This window comes from Metopolophium dirhodum, chromosome 6 (assembly GCF_019925205.1).
Source record: "Metopolophium dirhodum isolate CAU chromosome 6, ASM1992520v1, whole genome shotgun sequence".
NCBI lineage: Eukaryota > Metazoa > Arthropoda > Insecta > Hemiptera > Aphididae > Metopolophium > Metopolophium dirhodum.
The window spans coordinates 17,396,330-17,412,139 of NC_083565.1; the positions used below are offsets into that span (position 1 = coordinate 17,396,330).

General features: G+C 25.9%; 1 protein-coding gene across 1 annotated transcript in view; it reads right to left on the reverse strand.

The window, feature by feature from the left end:
• Positions 1-14,976, reverse strand: part of LOC132946993 (heparan sulfate 2-O-sulfotransferase pipe) — a 31,145-nt gene extending 16,169 nt beyond the window's left edge. Inside the window, exons 1-4 of the mRNA XM_061017158.1 lie at positions 14,666-14,976; positions 12,431-12,552; positions 3,292-3,344; positions 457-648 (exon numbers count right to left, since the gene is read on the reverse strand). Coding sequence (XP_060873141.1) covers positions 457-648; positions 3,292-3,344; positions 12,431-12,552; positions 14,666-14,766 — 468 coding nt within the window. The 5' untranslated portion in view covers positions 14,767-14,976. The remainder of the gene's footprint in view (positions 1-456; positions 649-3,291; positions 3,345-12,430; positions 12,553-14,665) is intronic.
• Positions 14,977-15,810: the final 834 nt, after the last annotated feature.

Below are 15,810 nucleotides of genomic sequence, written 5' to 3' on the forward strand. Positions count from 1 at the left end.
ATAAATATAACTTTATATATAGCTAAGTAATAACCTGTAATTTCTTTATGTATAAATATAGGCGTACAGCGATTTTATAATATTAATATGATGAAGGTATATGCTCCATTTATTATTTTTATTACACGTATCGAAATAAATATAATTGTATGGTATATAATAGTAGGTATTTACATGTTGTAAATGAAATAATGAATAGTACAAATAGTAAATAGGATTCTTTTATAAGAACACAAAACTACAAAAGTATCGTGTACATATTTTTTTTTTCAGAGGATGCAGTAATTAAAACAAAATTAGTCACGATTATTCGTAGTCAACGTTGTGCCCCAGTTAATATTATAAAAGGGAATTTCATAATTTTCATGTCATTTTTATGAACACAAACGTTTATTATATTATTATCATTATGTAGGCATAAAATATGCATGTAGGGTACGTGAGAACCATATTTACCTGTTCGGTTTCAGCCAGACGAATGGTTTCGACCCTTTGCACATGATCTTGATAGAATACAAACTGATTTCTCAGAGACAGCAATCTCAATATCTCCATGAATGTCTGACTGCCCACTTTAGGTACTCGGTTGAAAAATATCAACTCTTTTTTTGCATGACCCGTGTTGTTCAAAGAATATGCTTCCAACTTCTGAACAAATATATATTATTATTGCATGTATATTGTATATGACTAATAAAAAAAAATCATTTGAAAAAATACTATGCATATTATTACACTATAAAATGTATATTGACTGTTCAGTCCAATAGTCCATACTCTGTAATATGCCGTATACGAATAGTGCGTATACAATATACACGAAAATCATAAAATACCATGCAGGTATATATTGTACGCATAAAATGTACAATCAATGCTGAACTTGACTGTAAATATTTTTTACATTTTTATATAATTTCAAAATATGAATCTTGAATAGAACCTTAAAATGCAAATTACATGTGCTTATATGTAGGTATTTAATTAATATTTATTTATCTCAATAACTTTATAATAGAAAATTAATTTAATGAATAGGTTTACCGACGTACCTCATAAAAAACATAAAAAAAATGAACGAAAGTACTGAATGTTCAGTAATTTTACTAAAATCAATACATCATTTTCACGGTGTATTTTTTACGGCAGTCTCTAATTCAATGTGTTTTAGACAGAGACGAGTTTGATTCATTTATAAAAGTCTTGTTCTTGTTCATTTCCGTAAAAATATGGTTTTTTTCCTTGTAAAAAAAGTAAGATTTCTTTAAATTTTCTCTTTGGGTACTAGACTATTGATTAATTTAAATTTCACAAAAACATTTTTTTTGTAACTGCATGATTACACAAAAAATAGGAACTAACATAAAATATTAATTATAAACTATTATTAATTTATACTACCTACTTATAACTGTTATAAGTTATAATAAGTAAGTAACGGTTATTTAAATATTTTAAAATAAAAGTATATATCTATTTTTACTATACTCGTATACTTAATCTGTCAAAATATTAACTGTATGTAATACCTAATAGCATAATAGGTACGTAACTAATTAAAAATGTAAATGACGAGTCGTTTGAAAGAAAACCATATAATATACCGCATACACTGACATACGACAGTCGGTACCAAACAAAGATTTTTTTTATAAATCTGCTTATGAATTCATTTTTAGTTATAGTAGAAAATATTTTGGTGAGTAGTTAGAGAGGACATAATATATTATGTTAGTTGTAAATTTATGAGAGTAGGTATTTTAACGGATCTATGTGAAGTATTAATAATGAGCTTTTTCTAGTTAATTTGTCGAAGTGGTACCTATAATAAGTGAAGGGATTCGGACAAAGACATTATTGTTACACATATGGAACACCGGTAATAATAAGTCTTAATAGATAATTGTTTAGAAAGCTTGTATGATGTCCAAGGTTTGACAGATACACATAATATTTGATCCTCGTACGCGGTACGCCCAAACAGAATGACTGATTATGGATTTGTATATTACGCTAATTTTAATTCTGAAGACGGAACGATATATAGGTGAATGTGAGTATTGACTTGATTACGTATTCGTTTTGAAAGGCAAGACAAAGTCAATCTTTTGTCAGGGGTTATATACCTAAGTACTTCGTTAATGATTTAATTAGTGAGTGGAGTTGTTATTTTATTGAACAGGTAGACATTCATTACCTATACGATTGAAGCCTGAAGCGGGAAATCATTTTAGTGGATTTGTCCTTATTTATTTCCCACGCGTCAATTTGGCTTAAGAGATAAGTGTGATTAATTTTTTTCAGTTATTTTACCGGAGGTCATTGTTTGAGTCGAAAATTACCGTCTTGCCAATATGAATCTAGTAAAGTCGTGTGCGTGACGAATATACAGCGTATGAGTGTATGACTCTATGAGAACTAGATACTTCCTTGGAATACTCTGGCTGGGTGTGACATATCAAGTTTTCTATTATTGAGGAATGATTTAATAATATGTCAGTATCGCAAATATTGGCAAAGTGTATGCTTAACTAGTTCCTACTTGTCTCACAACTAACAATATCAAAAGTCCAGAAAATTTATCTTGAAAAAAAGATACAAGTATTATATTATTTTGTCTGAAAGGACACTCCTTTATTTTATTATTGATATAAGATAATTGAAACGGACCTAGAATTATGTTAAGATTTACAAATCAAAGTATCGAACGATCGTAGACAATTTAGTTATGTTTAATTGATAACTTGTACCTATATAATTTTAAACAATTTAGTTTAAAAAACAGAAAACATTTAAAATAAATTAAAAACATAAGGAGTAAAACAATAAAACCTACAACGCTTTGATCTTGGTTAAAATTTAAAACCAAATCAATTCGTATAATCTACTAGTGCTGATTCATTGTGACGTTTAGAAATTTATAAGTTATAAGCACTAATACCATCAACTTTACTTTTATTCATGAAGACAGCGTGGAAATTAGTTTCCTAACGTGCATACAAGATAGATTTATTTTGTGAATGATTAGACAATTCATCCATCTGTTTAACAACGATTAGGTTTAAGGTGTACATATTTATTTGTTAATTACGTCTATATTTTTGACTGGGTTCGTTTTACAAGGAAGCTCTCCCGGGTTTTCAATTTTAATTTTTAACTTTCGACTATGTTGTACTATTTTTAAATTAATTTAGATAAATAACCGTCAGTAATTAGGTAATTTTATATATTTCTACACCTATAAATAATATACTCTTATTACCTCTATATTTTATTGAGACACATTTTTACCTGGTCATGTTGGATGAAATTATCAATATCGTTCTCCATCGCTGTAGAATCACCTAGAAAAAAAATACACACTTGTTTAATATTATATTGTAAGAAACATGTACCAACTATTCTAATGCATATTATATTCCTGTTTTATGTATACGACGAGTACACCACAAATAAGTCCAAATATTTTAACATCCCGTTATATACGTGAGTTTGATTTTAATTCTTACGAAACCGTGAAATTCATACAATTGAGATTGATGTACAAATGTTATATTACTATTATAATAATATAATTCATTTTTGCCATAACAATTGCATATTATTTTTTACTATTTTTCTCATTTAATATACAACTAGATATACACATGTACCATAATTTCGTGCTACATTAAAATTATTAAGGTCTATACAGAATTACGTGTTTTCCACACTACTAGTTATAGGAATAAGAACATCGACAACAAAATCGTCGGCCTAAATGTTCCAAATTGACAATTACCGTGATACCTGTAATTAAATTGTCAGCGCATCCAAGCATGGTGTATTTGACAACCACTATAGGTACATACTACCCGTGGGTAGGATCTCATCATCCCTAGTACAAAATACATTAAATTATATGCCTTAGCCTAATCCTATCAAAGCTATATATCATTTTAAATTTTCAAATGCATGTTTATTAAATTGTTTACTGTTATTTTTAAAAATATATCTCGATAGTAGTATACTGTATATACTTATACGTGAGTTAGAAAGAGATAAAACAATAGCTTTGAGGTTCCATGATTATTTATTAAGAAATAACCCATTATTACTCATTAATGACATTTGATTCGACAGTTAAGTTGAATTAGATTAAAATAACACATCATCACATTTTTTTATAAGTCTCCAACGGCGACGGATATTTCCATAGAGTGTCTGCAGTATACAACTTAAAAAAATATTTTCCTTAAAAACCAGGTAGGTCCTATTCAAAAATTAAATTAATTATATGATAAACATTTTACGGTATTTATTGAATATTTGGATCTAAACGGATTCAGGTTATACCGTGAAATATCTTTGAATGGACTACCTATAAAATCAAATTCCAATTTGAGTTAATAATATGAAATAGGTACCGCTATAGTAGCAGAAATAATGACAAGTTTACTTCAAATCTATTTTTTCTCCATTTTCGAATCAGTATGCTATATAGTTTATAGCATCTAAATATAGGTATAATATACTATTACTTATATATTTTTTTTTCTTATTGCGATAGCCATTTTTGTAGATAAATACGTACAACGCACCTAAGTACTTTTACTACTTAAATTCAATATGCTTATTAAAATAGAACAAAATTGTATATGTTTAGTCAGTGGTGTATTTTAACTGCATAAAACAAGTTAAGTAATAATTATCAATAAACAATATTTTAAATATTAAAATTAAAAGCTTGGGGGTAAGTATTGTGCAAATGGTTCATCTTCATGTGGCAGAATTTTACCATAGAAAAACAAATATCTTTATTATATATCTTATAAGTTATTATATTATCATTTATCAATACTATGTCTATATCATAATTATTAATTTATATATATACCTATATAATATGTATACAATTGTAGGTACGTCCTGTTACTCAATACTAGATTAAAAGTGGTACCTATCTACCTAGTAATTACTAATTTATAGTTAATTCATAATGTAGAACTATTATGTCAAAACTACTATTTATTACTATTATATTCAATATTTCAATGCATATAATATAATATGCGTTATGCATAATCATGATAAATTATTAATAAAATGTAGTACATGTACGAAATAACATTTATTTATTTAATTTAATGCCACAATATAATATGCAAGACACTGTTACATATAAAAGAGTCTAGCCAAAAATATCAACAATTAATAATGTGTTCAATATAGGTAAATTATTCTTTATAAACCAACATTGTATCGACAATATATTTGATAAAATATTATAAAATATAAATAAAATCTTTGACAAAAGGTTAGGTATCGGCAAACTTATTATTTTTTATATCAGAGGTCAGCTGAAACAGGGACTTTCCTAACACAATGTGACCAACAATTGACGTTTTTGTTCTCATTATTAAAATTAGTTAGGTACTCTTATTAACAAAATTATGTATCCTTTACGGCCAATTTAATTTCTCATATGATATTTGTAAATAAACATCTATATGTGATTTGACCATACTATAAAGTAGCTAGATATAATTTTATACATCAAGGACGAATATAATTTGTCATGGACATTGTTAAAATATAATGTATTAGAAACTAAACTCTTTATTTTTTTTCTGTCAAAAATAAAATTTGATAATGCAGTGAAGTTAAATATTATGATATATTTTTGAATCAAATCATTAATGGAGTTAATGGAATTAAACAATTTAACTTTTAATTTTTATAGAAAGAAGGGAGGCCTAAAAATCTAATTTTACACTACACACGAAATAAATGAATGTATTTTTTACTTTAAATATCAACCTGCACTAAACATTAAACATATTTGTGGTTCAAACTCTTCTACTTATAGATAATATATAAGTTACAGTAATTTTATCATAAATATGTATCTAAATTGAATAATATTATTTATGCTTTTATAATTTACTAATTTTTGAACAGTAATTATTTTATTTGTAGCTACGAAAAAGTAAAACTCAGCAAATTCCAATACGATTGATATGATATTACATAGGTACACGCGTACACGAAATACCTAACTATATAGTGTATTACCTATATATATTATATAGTGTATTGTATATACAATCATTAGATAATATACTACAATACCTATGTAACGTGAAAGAAAATCTATCAAATGTACACAATACATGTTTTGATTTCACACTATAACAATAAAAAATAAACAAAAATAAAAATTATATAGGCATTTCAATCGTGAACGTTTGTAAATAAATTGTAATGACTCATTCATTTTTATAAGTCCTATACAAGTACAATAATAAGGCTTATGTTATTACTATAAGCGGAGCGTTGTTGCTTTTTCAATACGGTTAATAGGAAATATTATTAGGTAGGTACTTAACAGCAGATTAAAACTGTATATTTCTCGTATGTTTTGATTTTTTTATTCAATTTAGTATTTAATCTTTTTCCACATAAAAACTAAACAAATCAATAATATTATTTTATTAGGTGCAGTCATGAGTTAGGTTATGACATAAATCAATTACTTGAAAATACGTCAACAATTGATAAAAAAAATTGTTAATTTAGTAATTATTTTATAGAAAAAATAAGTCAAATCCAAAACTGATTTTACAATCTGAAGATTGCAAACCGGTGTATGAAAGTTCGTGAAATTGTAAAACTATATTCTTTTATTGTAGGTAGGTAGTTGAGTATATAATATTTAATATCAGAATAGTGCCTTTGACAAAACAGGTATTAAATATGTGCTACAATAAACTATATGTTGAAGAGAGAATTATTGTTTATAGTGTTTGATATCGAAAAAATTAAGTACTACACAAGTGTGTAACATAAAAATACACTAAACAAGTATTTTAGAATGTAGGTACCTAAGCATACAATTTAGAATTTTTGTTGTACCTACCTATATTATTTAATTTGAAATTATAAAGATTGAAAATTCTCGAATACTTGGTATAATACTTTGATATATTGTACATTTATACATCGCGCCATATCGTAGTATACACTATACAGTATTATACTAGTGTCTATAATACGTATAGGTAGCCAGTAGGTACTTCAAAACAATAGTTAGAATACTTACATTTATAATTATTTATATATCTATAATTTGAAATTTCTAACCAATTGGCATGTATATACTTTATAGAAATATTATGTTGCAATTTATTTTTCTCTAAACTACAAAACAAATACTCTTTTTAATAATGTTCGCGTAGTATATATATATAACACACTAACATAGTACTACTACTACCTATCGTATTGTTCAAAACGTGACGGTATGACAGCATAATAGGTTGTGGGTATAATCTTAACGTCAAATTCGAGTAGACCACTTGGCTACGTAAGCAACTCAATGGTTCAGTTCAGATATGTAGAGAGAGGAAACGATGTACATATTATAAACATTTGTGTATATACAATATAGGTAAGTGTACAATCCGGGTTATTATTTCGAAACGGTCATTACATTGAGTTTAGAAAGAGTGAATGTAAATGCTTTCATTAGATTTAATCTAGAATATACCACTAAAAAAAAATATAAAATGTTATTGGGAGTTGGGACAATATATAATATATAAGATGAGTAGTAATTTAATTTACAAATGTAAACTAAATATTTATTACACGTCTTGTTTTCCTGCTTTTAATCATCAATTAATTATATAATATAATATTATGGGTATGGCAGCATTGATAAATTAATATTAGCCATAAGGTATAATTAATTAATTTCTGTTCAATTTATACTTAATATATTTTTATTAGTAGCATTGATTTTTGTTTAAAGGTTATTAAATTAGTTGTATACAATATGTATTCATAACTATTAATTTTAGAAAATAAGAAAATAAGAAACTAAATATGTTGATAATTATTTTTAAAAACAATAAAGCCATTATACACTTTTTGGAGGTTTATCGTTAGTTTTATAAAATTGAATAATCCTAAGTATTTTTTTTTCCTCATTGAATGTCTATTTACATGATGTTTTGATTAATCAAATATCATATAATTGAATTTGATAATAACATAATGATAGGCTTTATTATATTATTATTAGTATATTCTGTATATAATTATAAAACATGTTTTCTCTGATCAGCTGTCCATTATTGAGAACAGATGTATCTACACGATACATCATCGGTCAAGTTTCGTAAATACCTAATTTGGAGTCAATAGTATATAATAATATAATAAATACAATAATAAATACAAAAATACGAATATTGAATTTTACCTTGAGGCATTATCGTGTCAAAGGTAAAGGTCAATGGCAATATTCGTTCACTTTCTCTCAACAATTTTCGGAAATATGTTCGATTTTTTACAAGGTTTGCGTTAATATATTACAAATGAAAGCATGGTTCATTTATCATCTGTACCTATTATACATTAACATAATAGCGAATGACTTAAAATAAATATGCTTTCACTGCAGAATCTAAAAATTAAATTTAAGTTGTTAACCGAGCATATGGTAGGTATAGACTATACTCGTACCATGGTGGGTACATGCAATACCTTGGTACGTAAATAAACTATATTTTATTTATATTATAGTGTCATATATATATACTTTGTGTAGTCACATTATATTTATTTATTAAAAATAATGAAAGATGAAAGATTCGTCTTTAATATTCTAGTAGATGTTATTAAATAAGTTAATTTTACTAATATGAAAAATAAAATAACAGTAGAGAAATAATTGTTTGCTGCTTTAATTCATACATTTTAGATTTTTTTTAAATGAGACAGAGATTAGGGACACGTAAACAAGTGCTAGAAGGTCCATTAAACATTATGATTATTAAAAAAAAAGTAAAATTGTTCTATTAGGTAATTAAAATAATTATTTCAAAGCTTCAAATAAAATTTTGGACAAATGTATTTATTAAATCTGCAAATAAATATTATCTTATTCTAAAAATGTAACTATACCTATCTGTACTATATAAAACAAAAGCAGTTTTTACTAATTTTAAAGTTGAAACATGGAATATTTATACACAGATAGTATATGTAATGTATTTTATACAGCCATATACCTACTTTATTTGTGTAGCACGGTAGTTACCGCATATACCTAATATAGTAGGTACGTATAAACCTAATAATGAGTTCTAATAGTGCACATAATACCTATAATAATATATTATAGGTATACAACTACTACATATTTGCTATATTCCCGGTTATATTAAGTTTATGTATTTAATTTTACTAATACAAATTACAAAATTACCTGAAGAACCCAATAAAATTTACATTTTTAATTTATGCCTACATCGTAAAAATTCCTATTTTTGTATATAATGAATTTTGATTTATTACCAAACTTAAAACCATAATAAAACGTAATGCTTTATCCAACCATGACATCTACAATGACATAAAAATTAGATAGGTACTACAAGATGTAGGTAAAACAAGATTCTTTTAATTCACGGAACTTGAGATACAGTGAAATTCGCACTCTACAGTCTGCGTACATGCAATCGTAAATCGTGCAACGGAACGGTTAGCCTACATTGATTTTTTAAAAAGATTTTGGCATTTTCCTATAAGTTAAGTTACTTAATTTAAGTACAGTACAGAATAAGTATAAGTAACTTGTGAAATTAAAGTGAAAAAAAATACACAATTTTTCCCAAAAAAAGTCACTTGTAGCTATTAGTTATTATTATATTTTTAATTACACTATTATATTCTTGCACCCGTGGTAAGATTACAAAAGAGAAAGTATAGTTGGTTTTTTAATCTCATTTTTGAATAGGCGGCGGGAAAAATAAAGTTTTTAAATAATGAAATGTCGTGTCGTTTTAATGTAGGGCACGGGGCATATAGTGTCCGTTCCATAAAGATGTGCATACACATTTATTTGTAACATTACTTCTTTTAAAAACAACGATAGCGACTAATGATGGTCAGTCGTCCAGTGGGAAAAGAACAAAAACGGTCATCTTTTGTCAGGCTAGTCCGTCGTACGTGAACGTATTGCTTAATGTATTTTTGTATATACATACTCTCTATACATACATGGTGAGTCACTGTAGCCACCTCAAAAGTAAAAACGAGAACAAAAGCTTGCTGTGCAAAAAAAATAATTTATAATAACTTATTATGATAATAATTTCAAATTTAAAAAAATGCAATTAAATAAATTCATTTAAATTATAATTTTTAAATAAAATAAACATTGACCAACATAATTAAAAGCAATATTTATTTTTATAGTTGACACGTTTTAGTTATATTAAATCAAAAAAAATGTTTAAATTTATTATTAAAAAGAAACTACCATGAAATATCTAGGTACCTTTAAAGTTTAAACTCGTACATATTTAGGTATTTTTTACAAATTATAATCCATATACGGTATAATATAGACTTTAAATAAAAATACAATATTGTCTGAAGCAAAGAATCCATGTACTATAGCCACTTAGGTTTAATATATTACTATGAGAATTTTTTACCAATTACAATTACTCCATACACATATATTTTATATATTTTTATAATGTTTATCAAAAATGTAATTGTAAAAACTATTTAATAGCTTAATTAAGTGAGACTTTTAGCTAATAGGTGGCCCCATTGTCTATCCTGAAATAATTATTTAATAATATTGTAAAAGCTACAATATTTCTAATACCTACATTTTTATTTTTTACAACTATTTTCTTAAATTCAACAAAATATTTATCATGTACACAGCAAAGTTCAAAATAAACAAATTAGTGACATTTAATAATTTTGAATTTACCTTCAATGCAGTACTTAATTATTGGTCCCTTTAAACCTGAAATCTTATTTAATCTTATAAACTGTTTAGTTAAATATTAAATAAAATTATACGCCTACATGAAAATTAATAATTATTTTACAATACTATTTTAGTATATTATACTATTTTAATAAATGATGGTGAGCTATAACTAAAAATACAAAAACTATTTAAATCATACATATCTTATAGGTATAAGAGTTTAAAAAAATAAACATTTCTATAGTATTATAATAATTTCAGATTAATATTGCTTGATTCGTAATATATGAACCACTTTCTGAGCGGAGCGAGGAATGTAATGGTTTTACAATGATGTTTATTTCTTTTTTATTTTGTAAACACTTTTTATCCCTCTAAACTTGCTCAAAAGTATCAAGTATAGCATCTTTTCTGAAAAGTAATGTTCTTGAGCTGGTACTTTAAAGAGGTAATTTTTCGATTTTCGAAACGCTACTCGAAATAAAAGCGGTTAAAGGAGAAAAAACGTACGATTTCACGATTTTATAATATTAAATAATTACGGACGACGTTTTCTACAAGAAATATTACTTCAAATGAAAAATGACCAGAGATATTTTTTGTTGTATTTTGGATTTTGCTCCTTACGGTTTTAAGTTCGGAAAATTTTAGCCATTTTTGAGCTATTTATAGACATTTTAATTTTGAGAGTTTATTTGTTGTAATTTGGGTTGTTTACTTATATTAGCCTTGCCTAGATATGGTAAAATTTTCAAAATATTTGAGTGATTCATGAGCTTATTCTTTTCTTTTATATTTTTTTCCATTTTTATGATATTTCCTAATTATAAATTATAATTATATAAATTATACCTATTTATATAAATCGTTCTTAAGCTGTTCTTAAAACGCTTTGTTTATCACTATAGAAACGAATAAAATTAAGTAAAAAAGATTCCCTTGTCCGCTCAGAATCGTTTTTTTATCGAATGCAATCATTGCATTCAAATCGAATACAGTAAAATTACACTATCCTGTCCGAGGCCCGAAGGGTCCGATATAGGTCCGATAGACAAACATCCACCACCGAAATGCGCTGACCTACTTTTTTTGTATACTCATTTATAGCCACGACAAATGTGCTTTAAAACAATTATTTTATTACTTTATAAAATCTGTTAAGCTGGAACTATTAAAAATAACGCTCCGTCATTCTTAATGCACTGTGATCCATAACGATCAACATGCATTTTGTTCTTTAATTTACCAGTCATCAGATCAAATTCATTATTTTCTGGATTGTATGCAATAATACAACATTGCTAAAAATAATCGTAGAATTTTATTTGATACAATCTGCCAAGTTTAAAGTGATTTCCAAAAAAACCCAATATTATTGCTCTATATTAGTTTAAAATATTATGATAGTTTACGTCAATGATTGTTGAATTGGTAACTCAAATATTAATTAAATCTAAAGAATATCGAAATAGGTATAAGTGTATAACTCAAATATTATATAAATCTAAAGAATATCGAGGTAACGATGTTATATTAACTCTTACCGACCACAGGAAGATAAATTGAATATAATTGTATATGATTTGTGCATTATTAAATGATAATAAATACCTATTTAGATTATTTATTTTTACAAAATCTACAATTTACCTGAAGTTGATGCAGAATTCGTAACTGATTGTAATGATCGAAGTCGCGTATGCAGATCCCTGGTGTGTAAGAATAAAAATAAAGTTGATGAAATTGCCATGAGCGCAACAAGTTCGCTAGTTCTGAAAACAAAAACATTTTATTTTATTGTACTCTTTATTGTGTTTTTTACGAACTCAAAACTCATGGTTAAAGTAAAGGTTACATAAAACTAAAAAATATCCCCAGACCCAGCATGCAAATGACAGAGCATATTATTAAAATGTTCTTAAACTTAAAAATTACTTCATCCCTATTGTAATAATTTCTCAACAGGACATCAATGACCAATAATAAATATTAATAAAACTGGCATATAATATGTTTATACATAGTATGTTTTTTTTAACATAACATGTTATTTGAATAACAAACATAATATAGTGAACACAGTTTTGTTCAAAATAAACAATGCATATATTTACATCATACATATTTTGTCATAAGTAGCACAGTTAAGAAGGTAGTCAAGAGCCAAGGCTTTCGGTAATATTTTTAGGATAACAATAATAACTATATGACATTTTAATTTTTTATCAAAATGCATATAGTTAATTTTATCACTGCAGAATTTTACAAGAAAATTGAAGACAATTAATGAACCAGATACTAGTTTTTCTTAAATTAAGTTACTATTATAACTATAGGGGTTATGAGTGGAAGAGGAGGAGGAGGAGAAGCTGAGGAGGTCATCGCCCCTCTAAAAGTTAAATAGGGTAATGATCCCTTAATATTTCGTAATAATTAGAAACGTAACTACTATCGAAAATGCCTTTTCGATTTGTAGGAATTTGAATTTAAACAAATAAGTAATGGAAAAATATGATTACTTTATGCTTATTCAATTTTTTTTTCAAATGAGAATTTTAGTTTTTCTGTAAGCTTCTAAGGTGACTTTTTTTAAATGTTAATGTATCTAAAATCAAAATTTTATTGAGTATTTTTTGTGTTATTTAACTTCGTGTACTAAATATAATAGGTCCATAATAATATGTTTATAAGATATAATGATTTTAAAATTATAATAATTAATAGTAATCTATTAACATTTTATAGTTTTTAAAAAATATCTGAGTTTAATAAGTAGGTACTAGATTTAATATTATAACTATTTTTGTAAAACCATTTTTAATGACGCTATATTATCCGTAGTATTTAGATTTTAGATTTTAATAACTACCTACTTGTTCAAATTTTTATTTAATACATTTAAATACTAAATTGTAGTAAAAAATGTAGGTAATGTGTAGGTAGTAGGTACTGTAAAATAGTTTGGTTTTGATTAGAAAAAACGTCTTTGTATTACCAGATTCCATAAATGTTAGATATATACAATCTAAGTACCTACCTATTTAAAAATATGTATATATACCTATAATTCTATTAAGTTTACTTTAAAACTTCAAAAACCAGAATTTTAATAAATGTTTATATTAAACGAAAATGGTGATGAGTATGCTTAGTGAAAGCCGAAAACCCTACATAAAGTAATAAGCAAAATATTGTCATAGAAGATACCCTAATACCCTATCAAGTTACGTCCATTGCGTTTTATATAATAAAATAAACATTTAGCTTAGATGTTAAGTACCTAAATCAAATACTGACTTAAAATAAAGCCTTCCTCCCAATAAAAATTTCCAATATTACTCTTATGAGTTATGAGTTTATAAGTCATAAATTATATGAAATATACGTTGTGTAAAATATTGATACAATTAAAGCAGTTCAACCAATATTATTCTTTAAATACCGTTAAGTTAAGTTTCAAATGATTTACTCATACGTAATAAAACTCTATAAATACAAATAGTGGGTATTCAAAACTTGTTAAAACCTAATACTAATTGAAGTGTTTATATTTTATAACCGATGTAAATATATAATAGGTTTCCACTTCCTACAACAGAGTTTAATGTTCACAATTTTCAAATTACCTACCTATATATCGTCTTTATTTCCGTTTAATAAATAAGTAATAATAAACAGTAAAATCCACAGTGTAGGTACTATAGTATAATAATGAAATAAAAATCAAAGAATTAACGTTATTATTTATTATGAATCACGAAATTTTTACAAACACATTTCTATACTTGCTAATTACATAATATAATTAAAAACAATTCCAATGACTGTTTAGAAATATAATTTTAATTTTATTAAAAAAAATTGCTTAAAAATTTATTATATTACCTTTTAGAAATAAAAATTCGTTTGTGTTTAGCAGTTTCTACCGATCTACTGCATGTAGAAAGGATATTGATCCTAGTATATCCCTTGTCCGAACAAGTCATGGTGAAGTTTGATCAGAATTTACATTTAAAATTAAACAAATAAAATACACTAAGCGGGAGAAAATAAATAATAAAAAATACGAAAATCGAAAATAAATCTTATTCCTTAGCAATATAAAATGAACACCGTTACCGCGTAAACACTGCACCACTAGTGAAGGTGTCTACAATCCGACTGTTCACAACCAGCATAGCGTGATACTCGTTGGATCTATTAGCTACACTAGATAGGTACTACTCCATAACAAACTACTAACTACTTACCGTGTATATGATGTATTATGGCATTATGCGTATGATCTAGAGCGAAATTTGTGTCATCTATAAGGACTTAATATTTTATTATGCAATTGCAATTCTCATAATACAAATGCATATATACATGTACATCACGCGATTGGTTCATTGTTAAATTCTCTTATTACGAAGAAGACATTTTTGAAATGCTTATTATTACTATACTTTATACAATCATGTGTGAGTATAAGCATAATAAATAATAATAATAATAATAATAATAATAGTAATAATAATGGACATAAGACACAAATACCTAGATATAACCTACATTATAGATAAAAATACAAGATTTAAAAAAAAATTGATGAATAAAATTATTTTGAGTAATTAATATAGGATTATTTTTTTTTATTTATAAAATTTGTCAAAGTGTTAAATTACTTAATTACATTTTTAAATTCCAGCGAATGTATTGATTTTTTAACAATGTGTGTGTTATATTTTTTAATGACGATAAAAATCCTTGGGCTTTGAACGAAGAATAACGAATTTAATTATTAAGTTGTGATTCAAAAATATTATTCGCAAGGACTTTCAAATGCAATATTTTCGGAAAAAAATAATTCAACCTCTATACCGTATTAGTTTACCTATTACTAATAGTAAAATAGGCCGACAGACCGTTTTTGCCCGGAATTTTTATTTGTATGCAATGATGCATCATTGAATTCAAATTAACACATAGGTACATTACATTGACTTGGGACTCAATTACGAGGTACACTCGACACCTACAAGGCTACA